Below are 20,937 nucleotides of genomic sequence, written 5' to 3' on the forward strand. Positions count from 1 at the left end.
TATCTAACTTTTTTTATTGTCTTGCTTTTCTCACTTTTTCTAGTTTTACTGACAGAAATTTCTGTAGAGTTGTTCCTGTTTTCTTTGGTATAAGGATGACTAAAATCAGGCCCAGATATTTTCATAACTTGTTTGTGTACCTTTGCTTGAATTATGGCATCTGTTTTGATTCTGAGTGTGCATTAGTATTTCTAACCTTAATGAAAAGTAATGGTGAATAGATCAGCTTGGCATCTGCATGTTAATCCAGTGAAAAGATGAATTTGATTACTATTTGAATTTATGCTATAATTTCACCACCTGCTATGCTCCTTGTCCAAGCAGTTTTGACTATTTAAATTAAAAGGCAGGACAGGAGAAGGTAATTTCCATTTCTTGTACCATTGTGTCTCACCGGTGGAAATCTTGTACTTTCTTCTTGTGAGTTTTCTGAAGGATGTTACTCCTTTTGTAAAAATGAAGACCTTTATTCAAGTCTGTTTATACTGCTGTATCTCTGGCTTTCATGGATTTATTCAGGAAGCTAGCATCAAGTCTCAAATATATTGATGACCTGTCTTCAAGTGTGGCAGAATGTCTTATCCATTGAAGACTTTTAACCTTGCCAAACAGTACAGTATTCTCAAACGCTATTAAAGTGAATTCAAACAATGTGGTTTTATGCAATGCAGGAGCATTCAGGAGGTTATGATTGCAGGCTTGAGTGTAGGTAGAAAGTAATATGTTCATTTTTATTTGTGTAAGGTCAGCAGTTGATAATGCAACTTGGTGTCGAGCATTAACTGAATATGCCAGAGCATGTGCCCAAGCAGGAAAGCCACTTCATGGATGGCGAATGCACTTTCAGCAGTGTGGTATGCAGATGCTTTTGTACTTGGAAATACTGCTTAGTAGTTGTATTTTGAAAGGAGTGCTCTTCATACTTGTACTTCTTTGTACTTCCTCCTACTTTGAACTCCCATAGTTCTCAATGAAAGCATAACTTTGGACTCACATGAAGGCTACGTAAATGCAATGTAATTTCTTTTTTTATATGTGTAATTTGTACTAAATGTATTTAAAGCACTAAGCTTATTAGCTTCTTGCTAAAACATCAGAGATTCTTTAAGGTAATTAACCATTTGTTTTTTCATAGAGCTACTCTTTCAAATATTGCTCAAGTCCTCATGGCTTTCAGATCTATAAAATGTGGGTCATGAGCGTTAAAAATAAATTTGAATTACGCTTGCATAAGTCTTCATCTTAGAGGTCACAGAAAGTAAGTTTGAAAGAGATCATCTAATTTATCTGCCTGTCTGGAACATGTGACCAAAACCGGTTTGTCTTTCATGACAAAGTTTTCCCCTGTGTTTCCAAAAATGTTTGTTAATGGATGTCCTACCACTTCTTATACTGGTCTGAGTGTCTAAGTAGCTCTGCTGTGAGAAAATTTCCCTGTGTCTCCCTTGGTGTAACTTATGATTATTCCTTCTCACCTTTAATAGAAAGAATATGAATATATGTATATTCTGTGTATGTGTTATGAAAGCCATTGTTTCATTGTTCTAGACAACTCATACTCAAGCGACTTACCAAAAAGTAAATAACTAAAAGGTGTGCCATCTATTTAAGCCCCATGGTAGTAGCATGATACCTTTACATTTCTCTGCGTGTTTCTATTTTTTTTAGTGATTCCTTGTGCTGAGCCCTTGACCTATAATGAATGCATCAACTGTTGCCCTGTTTCATGTCAACAGTCACAGTGCATTGACAGTGAGCTTCCCTGCATTGATGGATGCTACTGTCCAGATGGTAAGTTTTGCTTCTCAAATACATCTTATTTGATTCCATATAACTTTCACATTGTTCTCCCCCAAGTTTACATACCTATATGGCCTGGCTAGATTAAGACGTAAATGCAGTGGTGCCAGAGTGTGGATGAATGATCTTCTTTTCCTTGTAACTGACAAGAGTCTTTGCTCTAGCAAGTGGGAATAGGTTTCAGCACAGATCCATGTTCTAGCCATAGAGCTCCACAATTTGAGTGAAAAATGCAGCTTGGTCTGTTGTTGACAGAGCAGCCATCCTCCTGATTCTGGTGGTTGCTGCTTGTTTTTTTGGGGGGTTATTCTGGTGGGTTGGTTTCTTTTTTTTTTGGGTTGGTTGGTGTATTTTGGTTTTCTTTTTTTCCCTGAAGAATGCCTGCAAGCTCAGGTGCTTAGGAGAGCTCAAAAATGTGACATGACTAAAACTCATTCGTGTGGTCAGAAACAGCTTTTGATAGTGAGATACTGTTGTATGGTTCTGGCAAGTGAGGTATTGACTGATGTGGCCTATAGCAAAACTTTACCCTTATTACCAAAATATACCTTGATGTCCAGTTTTCTCCTTGTTACTCGCTTCTCTTGGGTACATAATTCTATCTAAAAGAGGACAGAGAAAGAAGATCCATGGCATAAAACAATTCCTGCATCTTATACGTACCCTGATGATTTATAAGTATAAGAATTGCCATACATTTTATCTTCATGGGCTAATAAAGTCTTTTAGCTTCTGGCTCTCTAATAATGGAATAATTAAAAGAAACAAAGCAAAAAACATTATAGTAAAATAAGGACCAAACAGTACTTAAAATGTAGAGGGAGAGATTTGTAAAGGTGTCAAAAAAAGAAGCCAAAGGTACTCAAAGCAGCATGGTTTGGTGTTTGTGTGTTTTCTGGGTTGTTTTTTTTTTTTTTTGTTTTTGTTTTTTTTCTATGTAAGTGGTTCCCTCCCTCTCTCCCCCAATTTAAATACTTGTTATTCATACTGTTGTTAGTGTATCTCAAGCAATTTAGGGACTTGGTCCATGTAATCTTAATATAATTCAAATGAACACTTGTTCTGCAGAAATGACTACCAAATAGTCTAGAGTTTATTATCATACATGACAATTTGTGTTGTTCTTAGGTATACGTGTTAGTGCCCCATCAGCCATTTGTACAGATATTTCACTCTTTTGTTGTTTTATTTCTTCTAGGCTTAATTTATGAAAATGGATTGTGTGTCAAGCCTATGGACTGTCCTTGTGACTACCATGGAAGTTTCTTTGAAATGGGCTCAGTGGTTTATGAGGAATGTAATAACTGGTTAGTAATTTTTCTTTTTAACTCTGTGGACTTAATCCTTTTGTGGCCATGAAAGGCAAATTTAAGGCCTATTTCAGTTAAAAATTGAATAAAGTTGGCAAGCCCTCACTCTTTCCCTATACAAAAACTGTTTTTCTGTATATGTTTTGCAATGAAGGGAAAGATGAAAAAAAACTATAGAACTATTATTGTGGAAGAAGAGCAAATGACAGTGTCCTGGTTTCAGCTGGAAAGGGGTTAATTTTTTCTATTGATTGCTGTGAAAGGAATGCCAATACCTATTGGTTTTGGCTGTTACTATGTGATGTTTACACTATTCAAGGACTTTTTTCAGCTTCCCATAGAAGCATGGGCAAGAACGATGGAATGGCCAGTGAAATATTCCATACCACAGATGTCATGCTTGGTATATAAATGGGGGTTAGCTGGGGGGTGGGAATCTGATCACTGCTCAGGACAGTTCCAATTCACAGGGTGGTAAGAGTGACCTGTGTCATTATTGTTATTTTTCATTTTCTGCTATTGTTTCTATTAAACTATCTTTATCTCCTCCCTCCTTTCCTTTTTTTTTCTTTTATTGTTGTTGTGTTTTTTCCTTCTCTTCTCTCCTGACCATTCTGGGGGGAAAAAATTGGGGGGGGGGGTGGTGGTGAGTGAGTGGCTGCGTGGTTGTAGTTGGTGGCTGGGGTTAAACCATGACAGACAGATATTGCAGAGAATACTGTAATGCCTAGTACTCTTTTTCACCTGAACTCTGCCTCAAACTAAAAGGAATCTAGAATTCAAAATCTTAACGGGAGAATTACTTTGACTTTACTTTGTCTCCTGTTTGTGTTTTCTCAGTCAGACACGAAGAGTCTAATGTCATTATAATACAGAGCTGCTTTTTTTTAGAATTTTTAAGTTAATTTTATATATTTGAAAGAAAAGTTTGTAGGAAGAGATAATGCCTTTTATTGGATCAACTTAATTGAAGAAAACAGATGAGTTTGCAGATGTGCAATTTTTTTCACGAGTTCTATTTTTTTTAAAGTAGTAAGATTCTAAATGCTTGTGTCAAGTCTTCTCAATTTTAATCATCCTTAACTTCTATAATGGTTATCAAGGACCTAAAAAGAAAAAAAGTGTTACTGGATGCATGGATGAAATTTCACCTGAGCATATCATCATGACAAGCTCTTGCCACAGCTTCCAGGCATTCTAGTCACCATGGTAGCTCTGTTGTACCCTTTTTTGAGACTCAGGACACTTTGTGCTCATTTCATAGAAAAGGAATCTAGGAAGAACAATTGAGGGACAGCCATGTATACTTGGCCAAAAAAAAAAAAAGTAATAAACTTTTTTAATTTCAGCACTTGCATTGGAGGAAAGTGGATTTGTACAAATCTTACATGTCCAGGTATGTGAAAGTCTTGAATACTTAACTATTCAATAATTGAATTTTAACTTGGGGTAAAATATTACTGTTAATGTGATACTTCACTATATATTTTGTATTTTTATTTCTAGCTAGATATAAAAGCATCTACACACAGGGTAGATTAAAAATTAAAATGGTCTGAATAGCAGGCCATCTGCCTTTCAGCTTAGCACACTAATGTGTCTCCCTATACATCACCGTAATGTGTCTGGTCATTACTTACTCATTCTTGTCACTCAACTAAAGTTTCCTCTGTAGTCTTCACTTGATGGACTTATGGCAATATTACCTTTTTTACTTGCCACAGTATTGCTGGCTACTGATATAGTATGTAGGTATTGTACAAATATCAGTTAATTATTTTCACATGCCTGTGGAATGCAGGATGTTATTCTTAATTCACAGATAAGCAGCTGAACTACAGAGATTAAGGTCAAAAGGATTTTGCATATTAAAGGTACCCATGGCCTCATGGTTCTTATATCTGCCAATAGATTCAAGCAGTGGTCTCAGAGTTATCAGTTAACTGTGGGAGGGCTTCATGTTCTGCAGATCAGTTTTTAGAGCCGCAAATCAAATACCCAGAATGTAAGGATCACACATTATTGCTTCCTTCTGGGGGAAGAATTGTTTAGTTATCATGGCCTGGCATCAGGTAGGAACTCCATCACAAAAGCAAGGATAAGGTTCAGTTCCTAACCATGTTCCTAATACCTGGTTATGATAGGAATATAATTTTATAAATTACAGCGTGTATTAGAGTATATGAACTCTGCAGCAGTAATAACTGTTGAGAGTACACTGTCTTTTCTACATACTTAAATATATTATTTGTTATGTTTGTCAGCTGAATGCTCAGTTTCAGGAGACCTTCATTTCATGACCTTTGATGGGCGCAAATACACTTTCCAAGCTATGTGCCAATATATTCTAGCAAAAAGCCGAACATCTGGAATGTTTACCATATCCTTGCAAAATGCTCCTTGTGGACAGGTAAGGCTTAGAACCTTCTTGTAATATTTATATCCTGAAGGGTTTGTTAACTGGGGATGGGGAGTATTAAAAAAAAAAAAAAATCTATCTGCAATTGAATATATTAAAATTAATCAGTAACAACAATTTCAATAATGATGAAATAGTTGAACAGTGCTCAGGGGAAGTCTGTACGTAAATTCTCATGTTTGCTTGCAATAAATCGGAAAGATTATGCTAGTGTTCTGATTCAGTGTTCACTGGGGTCATTCAGTAGTATATGGTGGTTCATGCAGTAAACCTTGGATGATGACTTATTTTCTTGAGCTTTCTGAGTATGTCTTTCTGGATTTGCAGTCAGCACAAAATAAGTCTACTGCTTGAAGGAAGGCTGACTTTTTTGTGCCTTGAATATAGGTTTCTCTTTCAGCTTTGTTCTCACAGCTTGAAATTCACTTTTACTTACATTAATATGAAAAATTTTGGATAGCTTTTGGGATGAAACTCTTGAATTTGGGTCTATGTATGCAACTGTTAAGTTGGTATCCCATACAATTGTTATGGTGCATATATATAGCTGATATGAAGAGTGGTCCTACTTTTTATTTGAAGGTTTCTGATACTGTACACAGAAGTTGCTAAATATTTAATTTGCTTTATGTCCAAGACCCATTCTCTTTCTTATGTTGTGTGTGTATTTCTGAACACGTATTACAATGTTGTACATGTGAGGTATGGAACACTGGTAAGATTTTCACTACAATATTTCATTCTTACTACAGTCTAGATAGGTCTTGTAACTTTGAGGAAGTTAAAGCAAGTTAGAATAAATCTTAAACATACATAGGTGGTGTGCGAAGTGTAGTTGACTGAGTTGAGCTGTTTTCTGGAGTCAGGCTTTTCTCACTGACTTTGAGATTTACGTATGCAGCTAAGGGCAGAATTTGGCCCACATTTGTATTAGGGTCATAATGTCACTGTGGATGCCTACTTACTACGCTGCTGGACTTGCTGTAGGAACAAGATGTTAAACTTTGTATCTTGGCTAGATTTATGTTCTGTCTCCAGTGGTTTTGTGTAATGATTTTTACCTAGGAGCAACTGTATGGGTATTTGAAGTGTGTATAGACTTAAATACAACTTTTTGCTGTATTTCTAGACCATCTACTATGTTAGGGCTATTTTAGTTCTTAGCATGATAAGCTTCCCTATTGTTGCAGTTACGTACTTTGCATAAAATCAGATTTAGCACCTTTTTTTATTTTTGTGGAGGTAACCACCTACACTTCATTATAGTAGTTTTCTTTTATGTTCTAAATAAATGTATGATTCTATAAATCCTCTTACACTAATGATGGCATTCATTCTTTGCAGCTTGTATTTTTTGTGCACTTGAGATGTCCTTGGGAAGAAAAACGGTCATATAAGTTGTCATGCCACAGTTTCTAACGGCATGTTTCAGTAAAGTCGTTTTGTTCTTATGCACTAAAACCTACTTCTCTGTCATACAGAGAAGACCTTTAGGCAGAAGGAAGTTGTATTAAAATGGCAATGACAGGTTTATTATAAGATAAATTATTTATCTGTAATCCAGGTAAGAGGTGGGAGACTGAGTCCCCTTCTCATCTCGGTGATAAAAGTTGAGAGGTAAGAAAAAATAGCTTAACTGGATAGAGATCAAGTATGTTTTCCAACTGGATGATCCGCAAATTAATGTCCCACTATCTCTTCTATGGTTCCTAGTAGAAGTCTATCAGGACATCAGGTGAGGTGTGTGATGGGACATAGAAGTTACTAGTGTTAGTGTTGAAAAAGTGGATTCCTGTGTTGTGAATACGACTGCTTTATTGCGCTCAAATAGCCTCTAGCTCTTTGAGGTAGAAGAGTTACAGTGGGGGCTGTGAAATGAGATCTTGGTGAGGACATGCACATTAAAAAACCTTCTAGGCTTTAACCTGTGTGCATTGTTCTCTGGGTTGGGAAGAATCTGGTAATCCTGCTAGTATTTCTTGTTTATAGGAGGATTGAGATTGTTTCAAGATACAATATAGCTGATCATTGATACAATTCCCCACTTCAAGTGCATATTTAACTTAGCTTATTTCAATTTTAATGAGTTTAGCTGGCTTAATTCTGTGCTAACCTTGGGATACTGGTGAGGTGATTAAGTCAGTATCATCATCTGGGGACGAGGGGGGGAAGCTGTGGAACGAAATATAAACATAGGCATTCAACATAGGGATAAATCCATTCATTCAGTATAATATTCTCAGAACTTCATGGAGTCCAAGAAGCTTGAGAAAGGTAGTTGTATATTTAAACCGTGTCCTGTACTGTATGGTTGAAGATAAGCAAAGGGGATCCCCAAAGAAACATTCCAGGCAACTTTTTTTATCAAATGACAGTTGAAGCATGATTAACTTCTTGCAGAAACCTAGTGAGATACCTTTCAGCCTGACCTGTTGAAAAGCCCATGAACAGACGACACAGGTCATGGGTAAATATTTGGTATTGTAACATGCAGGTTGTGTACTGTGGGTCTTGTTCCCTTTTGTGTTACAGAACACTTATCTCTGCAAAACAGAGAGAAATGTGCCTTTCAGTTTAGTTGTTGGGATACTTTCATTGGGGAAGGTGATAATCAAATTAATTGGCTTTCTGCAGCACTCATGCAGCTGCAAAGAGCCCTGCAGTAATTCTTGTTTGTTCTTCACCCTGACTTAGGGACTTTGCTTAATGTGTCTCTGTTAAGTGGTTTGTAGATGAAAAAACTGTCTTGACTTTTACTACATATTGGACTTCATCCTTCACCTAGCCTTTAACAAAGCTAGTCTGATTCATCCCTAATAGGTATAGACTTTTACAGAGATTTAAGTGAAGTATTCGGGACATTAACAGCCAGGTAGCTGAACAGAGGCTTATGTGGTGAGTTGCTAATTTAATTATCAATGTAGCGGTGAGAAGGTAGTGAGAACAGTTTATGTACTATAATCAAAGAATGTGGGGCTTCAGTGGAGCTATTCAAGCGTCTATCAACTAGCTGGTACCACTTGGCAGAAGAGCTGCTTTACAGTTCCCTAGGCACGATCCATTGTCTTTTTCCTATTTATAAAAATTAATGAATTGAAATGGGAAGCTAAAAGACTTGTAGTGCAGAATCTCACATTTCTCGATGGTTTGAGATTTTATGTGCCTCTTTTTTTTAAAAAAAAAAAAAAAAACAAACAAAAAACAACCAACTTATCAGTCCCATCTCATTCCGGCAGATTAAAAATGTAGAAAGAAAATACCTGTGGAGGTTTTAGCTCTCTGAATCACAAAGAATCCAGTCATCTAGAGCTTCAGAGCTGGTGACATAAACAGTCATCAAGCAACAAGTTATTTCAAAACGATGTGAAATTTTGTTTAAGCACTTCTTGGAAGGAGAATCAGTCAAGTGATCAGCACAGCTTAACCTTATCTGAGTTTCGGGTGACAATCTCACTGGCTTTGTAGTTTGTATGCTGAGAAGGTCTTCTGAATGTAGAATTTTTTTTTAACTGTCTAGTGAGAGAAATGGCCATTCCTGTGAAAATACCTGCTGAAAGTTGACGGGGCTGTGAAAGAAACAGTTCATTGGAACAGAGAATAATTGTCAGGCAGAATTTCTCCTTTAGTTTCAGCATTCAGGAATAATAAAGCTTTTGTCAATATTGTGTAGTAATGTATATACTATAGAGGCTTGTTCTCTTGGGTCTGGTCTGATATGCGTACTGGCTGGTATTCTTCATCTTCTTTTTCTTCATTTTCATCTTCTTAAAAGTTTGACAAAATTGTCAATTTATAACCACTGTTGCTGAATGATATATATATAGAAACCTACTTTCTTACTAAGGAGGCAAGACAACAAGATAAGCTACAAAAGCATGGCTTTGCAATGTGCATGTCTGTCTTCACTATCTGTCCAGGAAAGCTGGTTGGGCTGATGGAATATCTCCAGTCATTCTTATAATTTGCTATTTTTAAGTTTCATTTTATCACTTCAGCTGTTGGTGAAAGACCACTGTTGTGCTGTTATTTAGAGACAGGGAAATTCTGAATGTAGTTTGTAATCTTTACACACCACTGTGTATACTTGTGTGCCCATGGTACTTGAAGGACTGGCAGATGATATGCTCTGTGCTAGTTCAGCATCTGCCAAAACCACATGGTAATGTTCAAAGATCCTTGCAGCTCCAGCAATTGGTTTTCAATGAGTAGGGCAACACTTGCCATGTATTAGGTAAGTTCCAGTGAAAATCAGTGAGAGATGGACAAAAGTGTAGATCTTTGAACTGAACATTCTAATCTGTTTGCGCTGTGAATGGTCTATTCATAGTACAATTTTGCTGTTAGTGCAACTGTCCAAAGGTTAGGGATATTTTAACTAAATCTTGTTCAGTGCCTCTTTCAGCACTGACAATGTTTAACGTTTTACTATTTTGTTATCATTTATGCCTTCACTATAGGCAGTGGGACTGAAAAGTGCATCCTCCTGCACCACTGCTGGGCATTTCTGGACTGCAGCTCAGGGCCAGATCCAATCAATGAGAAACTTCCAGCAGTGAGACCTAGGCTGCTTTTTGACCAAGTAATTTCAGACATGTCTCTGTATGCTTTGGTATATAAGATATTGAAGATGCATAATCAAGATGAGAGTAAAATGAGAAAAAAAACCAATGAGCAAAGTGACCAGATCCAATTTTTGTCATTGTTTTTGAATACCTTTTAAATGGTTACAAGGTCTTGCAGTGAAGAAGGCTAAGCAGAAGAACAGCGGTTGTGTGCTTTTCCCTTTCCTCTTTAGATAGCAGGGAATAGACAATATTTTAACTTTATCCTGCCACACTAAGCCAATGTAAATGTCTCAAAAGCTGTAGTAAAGAGATTTGAGTATAGCAGGAGTGGCAGAAACTTAGTTCTTTCCTAGAGCGTAGAGAGCAAGTAGAAGGTGGATTGTGATTCTGATGTCTTTCAGCATGTAGCAAGGTGAATTACAGAATGCTGACATGGTAAAGTTCAAGTCGTCTCTCAGTCCACCTTGGTGCCTGATTGTCTGTGACAGAACATTTTTCTCTTTTAAAAATTAGGCAGTGATCAAATGAATTTTGTTAAGAAAAATCTGGTAATCATCTGTGATTAATAAGCATGCTTTAATAAGCATTCTTTCCCTATTGGCATCAAAAGCTAGAGCACCTGTAGTTATTCTGGAAGGTGGAAGTCCTGGCCTGGAAACAAATGATTAACACTAGGAAGTTCCTATCATTCTGGCTTATTTCCATCTTATTTAGTACTGGTGTATTTGTTACTGTGATATATTGAAAACATTGAATATTCAATAGCCCTCAGACTTGTGCTGCTTTCCACCTGTGTGGTATGCTGTCTAGTTGAAGATCAATACAGTAACATAAAACATGCAGGACTATTAAGTAGTTCGGGACTTCATTTAAGTACCAACCAGTTCCAGGACTTGCTTGAATGGAAAAGAGTCCAGCCTAACTAACATAGAACAATTGTATTATAGTCCACTTCTGTTTTGATGAAAGCAGTTAACTTGAATTAAATTCTTGATCTTTAAGCTGTTGTGAAATTTTCTTGTGTAGGCTATGTAGCTTCTTCATGATGTGAAGCTTCAACACGTGAGTGTCAATATTTGGCTTTTTGGGATTTCAGTTCATTAGCTGCTTTTGGTAATGTTGACAATTAAGTGCCACTGAAAAGGGTAGGTGTTGCTAATGTAGATGAGGTTGATCTAGGATTTTTTGGGGATATTTTTCATCCATACTGAAATGCAGTATTCCTTTCCATGTTTTTTCTATATGACTTTTGACTTAGAGAACTGAAATGAAAATAAGAATAAGCAATGGTGGTAACAATAAGCAAGTCAGGCCAATTGGATGTTGTGATTATTGTATGCTGTCACAATGCTGCCTGCCTTTCATCAGTATTCCTCCAGGGAGCTTATGAACATACTTCACAACTCTCAGAAATAATGAACTTACCTGCTGTTTTAAATAATGATTCACAAGGTGCTTCTGTCTTTATTATTGTTCATCTTTAAAAGAATTTGATATCTTACACATGTTCTTTTACAGCATATTTATATCAGAACACTTCAAAGTACAAATTTGGATTTCTGTGCACTGCTATGTAGATAATGGAGCCTTGTTTGTGAGCATTAACTCAGCCTTAGTAGGTCTTTAATCAGTGAGGTCTCATGAATTGCAGGTGTCTGTATACTAAGCTATGTAAGAATTGTTCAAGTTTCTCTTTTCAAATCCTACTTTTAACCTGTATGTGCATAACAGGTTAGCGTTATATTTAAACATGCATGTGAAATAATTCAAAATACTAAGTTCTTACTGTAAAGCTGTATGGTTTACAAATCCACTCTGCTAAGAAGTGAGATGCAACTGAAATTTTTCAATTCCCCACTAATTATAGCTTTACTTGCACTCTTATTTAACATTCATCCTACTTAAGTATTTTTTAAAAAATACTTGTTTTGCTCTTACTTATAGAACCAGGATGGATCATGTATCCAATCAATCACCCTTATTCTTAAGCAGGACCCCAAGAGGCAAGTGACTCTGACTCATTCAGGAGATGTTTTGGTATATGACCAATACAAAATTAACCTGCCTTATGCAGATGGTAAGGAATAATGTATAAGTATATAACTCATATCAAGGACTAAAGCAGTATTTTAATGGCATATGTGTGTGTTGTTATACTGTCAATATTGCTAACATACTGAAGTTTAATGGTATGTTGTTAATATCAACCTTGTTATTTTTTTATGAAATATTCCACAAATTAACTGCTGATGTACTTTTTACACTAATGGTAGGAGTTGTATAGTGCCTGTATTGGACTAGTGTCTCTTATGTGTTAAGATTGTGTGTTCTGTCTCCAAGAAGTATAAATGCCATCCCTCACACTTACAAGGTTGTTTAGTTCTTTTCTGAGGGGAAATAATTTCTTTTCCTTTTTTTTTGTAAGCAGCTCAAGTAAATATAAGTGGAAGGAGCCCTTTTTTCCCTTACAGATAAGCTACAGGTTTTCAGACAAAAAATGTCTTGTTTCTCTTACTTTTTGCTTCAATGAGTTTTTTTAAATCTCTTCCTCTGGAAGATGTTAGCAAGTGATCTACATATGAATATGTGACTGTGTTCTGTGAGATTCAATGTTAGCTTTAATGAGCGCTTTATATGCAAATCACGAGTACATTGGATATTTGTGGAGCCTTGAGTTTCTGGGAATTTATCAAAAAAAGCTTTAATACAGGGAGCACATTGCCAGTGTAAGGATTAGTTTGTCTAAAATAAATGGTCTGCAAGGTTTGTATCTTTAAATTGATTTGCTTTTAGTTAACTTTTATGAATATTCCAGTGAACTCTGGATGCATTTTTAAAAAATGTGGTGACTGTCATAAGTTTTTAGTTTTCTTTAAAGTCTGACTTAATGTAAACTTTCATGAGAAATCAATGATTAGGGGGAAAAAGGGTCTTAATAGGAAAAAATGTAACTTAAATAAAAATTATATAAAAGAAAAACAGTGAAATGACAAGAAACAAAACACAAATTACAAGCAGGAGCAGATTTTCTTTGTCTTTCAACAATCTTTGTTTTTACTCACCAGAGTTATTTGAAATACGAAAACTGTCCTCTGTATTTCTTCAAGTAAAGACACACATTGGATTACAGATACTGTATGACAGAGGAGGACTGAGGCTTTACCTTCAAGTTGATGGACGGTGGAAAGATGACACTGTGGGACTTTGTGGAACCTTCAATGGAAATACAGAGGATGATTTTTTGTATGAATAGCTGCAAGATTTCTATTTGCTAGTATATGTTAGATTGATAGATCAAGTGTGTACTGAAGCTGAATGGATAGATACCAAGAATAATTAACTTCAGAGTTTTGTGTTAATGAGATAGATACCTAGTAGGCTTTAGTTTGCTAACAGAAAATCTGTAACTTCAGCTATAGGATATCAAGCCAGGTTTTGGTTAAAAGATTTTAATATAAACATACAGTGAAATATACGAGTCATAAGTGCTAGTTTATCTGAAGAGTTTTGTCCAAAATATAGAGTGGCCTACATAAGGTACTTTCTGCCTCCCTGCGAGCCTCTTTCTCTCTTTCCAGCTCCTATTTTCTGCTGCAAGTGCTAGTCTGTGCTCTTTGACAGAGCCTCATTGTTCAGTGCCTGCAGGCCAACAACAGGAGTTGGCTGTTGCCTGAGCTTCACTTTGTTGTGATGCAGTGAAACGTGGTCAAAGCTGCCTGAGCGCCATAGTCAAGATTGCTGTTTGTCCAACTTCTTTGCAGCATATTTCCTACAGATACTAAAGAACAAATTGGCTTTTAGAGGATTGAGCAGCCTAATGGAAGTGGGAGATGGAAAACATGAGTTTAAGGCATGATAGAATATTTTTGACCAAGGGAAAAAAACAGTAGAACTTCTTTCTCTCAAAACGGTTAGAATTTTAAAAATAAAAACTAATAGAAAAATGGGAAACTTATAATAATAATTCCCATTTAAAAAAAAAAAAAAACACATAAATATTCTAGTGGATTTTTGAACAATTTCTATCTCAAAGATTAAAAAGTATTATCAGAATATTGTTTATAATGAGACTAGGAAATATATAAGCAGGATATCAATGAAGAGATTATTTATGTAAAACTACTTAAAATACTTCTTAGTTTGAAGTAAGTAAATTTTGTAGTATATTTTTTATGATAGTCTTTGTTCTTGTTCTCAAATAAGTGAGAAGTTGTTCAATATTTGTGGAAAAAGCCCTTAAACCACAGGAACTTAAGAACTGTGTCGAGACATGACACAAACCATAATGTGCAAGCATCTTGACATGTATACAAAACACCTGATCCACACCATATTTGAGAGACTTGCCCTAGACAGTGCTGTCTTCTGCAATGCCTCTGCTCCCAGCTACTTTACCAGAAGCAATACTACTAGTTGTATGCCTAATGCAATCTTTTCCCTGGAGTGTAACATCCATATTTAAATGCATGTTTTCAATTATTCTCTGTATACAATGTTAATGTGCCTTGGTTATTTTGATCAAAGTCTTTTCTATCTTTCGTTTCAGCTTCTGCTACCCTTCTGCTTACCTGGGCCTCATAGATATTTATTCAATTGCTTTTGCAGTTGGACTCTTGGATTTCTGTTCCTTCTTTTTTCTTGCACAGACTAGAAAGCCTGGGAAGTCAGCTACTCAGGAACACACAGGAAATTATAGGTAGAGGAGAGATAAAAATGAATCAGATATCACAGAGAATGCACAAGTATGAATAAGAGAGTGCACTTTCAGGACAGGGATGTTCCCTCCTTCTCTCTTGTGAAAAAGGAACTTGGTCTGTTTTGATCTGTCCTTCCTTACAAGGTACCTAATAGCTCTAGAGCACATCTTCTCTTTCATTTCTGGGCCTTTGCCTGGAAAGAAAGAAGAGTCCTGAAACTTAAGCTGACAGTGCTTTATGGGAGAGTGCATGAGAATATGAAACAGTGGAAGGGGAGCTTGAGTCAGCTCTGCTGAAGGGATTGGTAGAATTGAGACCATTCTGCATATTCACTGTATCTTTTGTGACTGACTTCTGTTTTGTAAAAGATCTCCAGTTGGAGTAACAGAAAGCACTCCAGAGCTGTTTGGAAACACGTGGAAAACTTCATCCGCATGCATTCTTGTGCATGATAGTTCGCAAATGGACCCGTGTGATATTCATCTGCAGGCAGGTGGGCAGTGAAGGTCAATTGTTATTGAAAAATACATTTCTACTGCTTATCTGTGCCCATTTTTCCCAGTTGGATCAGGTAAAGCAATAACCAGTCCTACCCACTGATAAAATTAATACAGGTAGCATTTGTTGAGTTCAATCCCCTAACAAATCATGTAGCATATTGTTTAAATGTTTTGTGATACTTGCAGAGACACTTGAAAATACCCCATTTTGTTACTGGTTGGCAGTTATATAATGTAGTAAGTTAGACACGCATTAAATGTTGGTAGTATGTCTAGTATTGGCGATGCTGCTAGTGAAGATGGAGGCTCAGAAGTGTTGCAGTATTCATTTTTGAAAATACTGAAAAAATGAAACATTTTAGTTGTCTGCTATGGAGGAGAAAGGTACTTACGCACTGCCAGCCTTTGGATTCAGCTGACGGGATCCAGTTGGGGACAGATGCTAGTGGGTGATGCCATGAGGACCAAATATCCTTTAATAAGGACATTCTTTAATAATGATGAACTTCGTAGATCATCAGGTATATCCATTTCACAGTTCCTACCACTTCTTGTCTTGGACTCTGTATACCTCTAGGCCTAAGCCAAGACAAGGCCAGATACAGAGGTAAAATATGGATTAAGTTTTTGCCTGTAATTTCAGCAGTGCTAGGAAATCATTGTCTCCTGTTATGACATCATCCTATTTTTTTAATATTTATATGATGTGCAACACTAAGAAACTTCATTTGTGGTAATGGGTTTGGACACAAATGTAGAAAAAAGTGGCCTGTACAGGAAGTCAGAAATTCTGGAAAAGGAATTTTGAAGTCCTAGTTTATACATTTGTCTTATGGGAAATGCAAATTCATCTCTTTCTAGCTATGCTAATATAACATGTTATTTCTTTTGACCACTATTGCACAATTATTTAGTGCATTTAGACTTAAGATATTCAGATGAGTGCTGTGTTTGAAGCCTCTTATGTAGCTGTTTGATACTGCTCTTGTTCTCCTGTGCGATAGTGCTACCCCAAGTTCTGCGTGTGGTTGCAGCCTTGTACAACTGAAACAATGGGTAACAGATTATTCTTTAAAATAGTGACCTAACGAAGGAGTTACTGGGAGTAACTTAAACTGAAGGGGTATTTAATCCTGTGTGTTTATGAAAGGCACTGGATAGTGTGTAGCATCTGTTGGCTAACACACATCCATGAATCAGTTTAAAGTTAGGAGACTGTATGTAGGCACTGTCTGTGTATTGTAAAGTTTTCCGAATACCTTAAACCATTCCCAGAACAAGCTCAAAACTATGAGCGGCTAACTTCTTTTCTGTCCTTCCATATAGTTGTATATATATCAAAGATAAAGGATGTATGGCAGTAGTATATAACCATGATCAGTTGTGTTGTATAGAAAACACTTTTTATTCTAAGTCTTTTTAAACTCCCTCACTGAAACAGTGTTTAATCTGTTGTTTGTGTAGCCTCTTATGCAGCAGAAGCTTGTAGCATCCTTACAAAAGAACTTTTTGCTCCATGCTACCCCTATTTGAGTCCTGTTCCCTATTTTGAGCAGTGCAGAAGAGACACTTGCAAATGTGGACAGATTTGTTTTTGCTCTGCTCTGGCCCATTATGCTCATCATTGCCGAAGATTTGGAGTTATAATAGATTTCAGAGGAGGTGTCCCAGACTGTGGTGAGTTGCCTTTCAATTCTAGTCTTAAATAATTATTGTTTGAGGACTTTAGAACAACAATCAGAAAATAAAATTAATAAATCTTTTAAATGAGAAGAGCATTAATTCTAGCATGATCTTTTGTGTACAGGACAAGGTTCTTTTTTTTTGTCAAGACAGAAGTAGTAGCAGTGTATTTTAGAGGTTTGTTCCTGTATACTTGGCTTTCTTTAGTTCTTTTGACTTAAGAAACAATGCAAAGATTTTTTTAAGTAGTTGGAGGGCTTAAAATGTATACAGAATTAAAAATACATCTTCATCTTTTATGTGGCATTGCATGTCTCTCACCAATGTTGATATTATTCATGAGGTGCATGAATAGATTTGTTCTTTTCATCGTAGATGCTAGGTTTATTTGATTGTTTAAATGAATGAGGTGAAAAAGGATGATCTCTGTTAGCTTTTTCTCTTACTGTCAATGACACTGAAATACAGTGTGCTGAAACGCATGTAGAGAATTGGTATTGTTGATATTTAATTTAAAATGAATGGAAGAATATAGATAATGTAGAGACTAGTCAAAGGTGACTTTTTATCTGCTCTATAAAGCCTGACAAGTAGAGGAGTGGAATAATATTAAATCTTTAGTTTATGCAAACTTTTAGTGATGCAAAAGATAAGACATTTAGTGCCCTTATGTACAATTTTTAAAATATTTTTTTAAAATAATTGAATTGCAAACCCTATAAAAAAACCCTAAACTGATACCCCTGATGTTTCAGTAAGTTTGGCTCCATAAACAAGGCTGATAGTCTTTTCTAAGGAACACTCAATAATTTAACATCTGGTAATTTTTAATCACATCATGTAATTATCCATGTTGTAATGCATGATAAAAAGGAGTTTGGAAAGTTGGTCTAGCTTAATTATCTCAAGCTGGGGTATCTCTATGTATATCTGAAAAGACTGGCTTGCTTGCAGTCATGGCATGAATGTTTGCATCCACTATGACTGAATCATTCAAACCACTTAATTTTATTTTACTTTTCTAGAAGCAAGACTCAAGCAACACTTAAAGTCATGCTTGTAGGGTTTAAAATATGTGAATCTTTTTAGTATTTCAAGAACTTCACATTTTTTTAAGTAGAGCTTTATAGGATCTCTCTATATAAAAGAAAACTTAAGATGGCATTGTGCAAAGTACATCCATTTTATTTATTGCTTTCAATGTTTTCCTTAAGATGCTGGGCATTTCCTAAAGCCCATGCACAAAAGCCAAATCCTTTTGGAGTAAGACGGGAAAAAAAGCTTCAACTTCGGTTTCCCCAGTGTAAATCTGGATTAACTGTGCAGACTTCATTGTACTTGTTATTACTGTGGATTTACATCTGTGTAGTTTACACAGCATAGTGCCAAGATAGCAATTTTAGTGGAATTTAATGTGATTGGAAATGAAAGAATAGAGATATTTATCAGAAAACTGTGGGGAGGTTCTTGAGTCTCTTGCACTGTAATTTGAGAGATTTGTTTCATTTGGACAGCTCTTTCATGTGAAGATACAAAGGAGTACAGTACTTGTGTATCTACGTGTGGCAGGACCTGCCAAGCACTGTCTGTGCCAGAGACATGCAGCACTGATTGTGTTGAAGGCTGTGCTTGTCCCTCTGGAATGTATTTGAATTCCAAGACTGAACGATGTGTGCAGAGGTAGGTAAAAGTTGCAATTCTGATAGTTACACTCACTGTTTTAGACCACTGCATTCGCAAGTCAGAGTGAAAAGCTAATAAACATGTAGCCTTGTAGATATTATGCATCTGTAAACTTGGCAGGATCTTAGAATTACACAGAACCTCTATATTGATCAGAAATAGCTCATGTATAGAACTGATGCTCATCCAACATCACTAAAGCTAGTTGCTAGATATTGTCTGGGGTTTTTTTGGCATAGAAGAGATACAAAAGGTGTCCATTGTTGTGTAGAGGTTCTGCTTGTTACTTACTTTGTTTGGAATGCACTGGAGTTATATGGCAATATTGAGATCAATTTCTTGTATTTAAAAACAAAAAAAAAATCCAAAAAGCCTCACAAACAACAAACCACAAAACCCCCATGCAATGAATCAAAATACCTCACACAAACCAAGTAAGCAACCAATTGAACTTTGAACAGCAATTAAGTCAATGAGAATTTTTTGCATTCTTCGGTTTGAGTTAGTTACATGTTTTTCCTCTACTCCAGAAATGAATGCCCATGTTATTTTCAAGGAATTGACTATCCTCCTGGAGAAAATGTTATAACCTCTGTGGGCAAATGGTAAGATACAACACTGTGTTTTCACCTCACTAAATGGTGTCTCTTTAAGAGCTCTGTCAAATCATTCTGACTAGTCTGTTGGTTTTTTGTTGTTTTCGTATTTTTTAAAATGAAACATACAGAATAAACCTTCATTGGTTTTCTGTGTATGTTTGGACAGAGCTTCTTTAGAACTTGGTTTTCCAGGCTGCTGTGCTTATAATATACTGAAGTGCAAAGTAGAGAGAGAAAAGCCACTATAATTTTGTAGATCTATACTAATGCGGAGAGCTCCAGAAAACTCCAGACACTTCCTGATTGTCCGTTCAAGTCTGTTCAGCTAGACCTTCGTTGCTGTTCTCCTTTCCTATACCAGGTTGTAAATCCATTTATGAAGAATTAAGAATCAGTCTTCTACTAGTATAGAATCAGTGTAAAGCCACATTGCTCTTTTATCAACTAAGAAACAACACAAATAACTGTCCATTCCAGGCAAAGGTAAATAACCATCTCTGTTATTTTTCCTTACACTTAGCATTTGTTCTTTAAATAATGTAGACAAGAAGTTCTGTAAAAAATCAAGCTTTGAGAATTATTTTTCTCAAAGTAATGTTTGAGCTCTTACCTCTCACTGGCTGTATCAGTTGTTACAGCTCTTAATTAAAAGCAGAACGGACCAAATTATGGCTGTGATAGATCAGTGTAATACTGTGGTTTGTTATAAAGGCCTTTTGAGATTAATGTTGTCAAACAGCTATTGCAATAGCAACACTTACTGAACACACACTCATTCTCACTCTTGTCAGCAGCCTAGTGTCCATAAATACTGTTCATTATAAATCTAGATCTTAATTGTCAAGTGAGCTTATCTTTACCTTAGGGCAGATTCCCTGGAGAATACTGGGCAACCCGTTCTGTGTATGGGGCGGTGTGAACTCTGGGTGCACCGTGGCCTGTTGTGTTGGGTATTTTTGTTCACAGAGCATGTGCCAGACAGTACTGGCAGTCATTTGAAAGGACTGCTTCTGGTAGATTCTTTGATTTGTTTCCTTTCATCCTCCTCCTCCTCAAAGGTCTAGCGTAGCTGATTATGGTAAGCATTATGCTGGCTGTATGGCTGAACGCACGCTGACCACATAGTCATCCACAAGTGCATTTTTTTGAAACAATTACAGGTGAAAACCATCTTTCTGTTGATTTCAGTGGAGTTATTTGGGATCTGGCATCTTATGTTTCATGTAAATGTTAATTAAAATAAATCTACTGGTTTACTACAACTAGTCTTTAAGATAAAAAGAGAGTTGTATCTCTTATTTAGTCATGCCTTTTGCTGTGTTTTAACAAGGCTGTATACAGATCTGTTGGATGGAAAGGCTTGCAAACATGGAGGTACAAACTGTCAGCTCCTCTGAAAATTAACCTTGTGCTAAGTAATACATTAGGAATCACATAGGACTAATATGTGCATGAACTGGAAAAAATACACACAATGTATTGAGTTTTTTAATCTATCACTGTTTTTATTAGAAACAATTATGATCTTTATTATGCTCTCTCCATCCTTTTGCCTTCTCAATTGCTTTCTCTTTGGAACTTCAACTTTCAAACTGGAATTTCTTCTCATGTTTGTCTATAGAGTAGGCTTGCTGCTCTGTTGTTTTCAATCATTCTTTAAAATATTTTTATTGTGATACTG

The 20,937-nt window shown here is 36.2% G+C and overlaps 1 protein-coding gene across 1 annotated transcript in view; it reads left to right on the top strand.

Annotated features, from left to right (window-relative positions):
* Nucleotides 1–20,937, top strand: part of OTOG (otogelin) — a gene marked incomplete at its 5' end in the record, with an annotated part of 113,923 nt that overhangs the window by 21,137 nt on the left and 71,849 nt on the right. The window contains 11 exons of the mRNA XM_082485060.1: nucleotides 745–854; nucleotides 1,669–1,791; nucleotides 2,999–3,107; nucleotides 4,460–4,506; nucleotides 5,375–5,520; nucleotides 12,039–12,171; nucleotides 13,160–13,337; nucleotides 15,160–15,284; nucleotides 16,756–16,968; nucleotides 18,489–18,654; nucleotides 19,188–19,262. Coding sequence (XP_082341186.1) covers nucleotides 745–854; nucleotides 1,669–1,791; nucleotides 2,999–3,107; nucleotides 4,460–4,506; nucleotides 5,375–5,520; nucleotides 12,039–12,171; nucleotides 13,160–13,337; nucleotides 15,160–15,284; nucleotides 16,756–16,968; nucleotides 18,489–18,654; nucleotides 19,188–19,262 — 1,425 coding nt within the window. The remainder of the gene's footprint in view (nucleotides 1–744; nucleotides 855–1,668; nucleotides 1,792–2,998; nucleotides 3,108–4,459; nucleotides 4,507–5,374; nucleotides 5,521–12,038; nucleotides 12,172–13,159; nucleotides 13,338–15,159; nucleotides 15,285–16,755; nucleotides 16,969–18,488; nucleotides 18,655–19,187; nucleotides 19,263–20,937) is intronic.

This window comes from Vanellus vanellus (assembly GCF_965231255.1).
Source record: "Vanellus vanellus genome assembly, chromosome: 6".
NCBI classification, from domain to species: Eukaryota; Metazoa; Chordata; class Aves; order Charadriiformes; family Charadriidae; genus Vanellus; species Vanellus vanellus.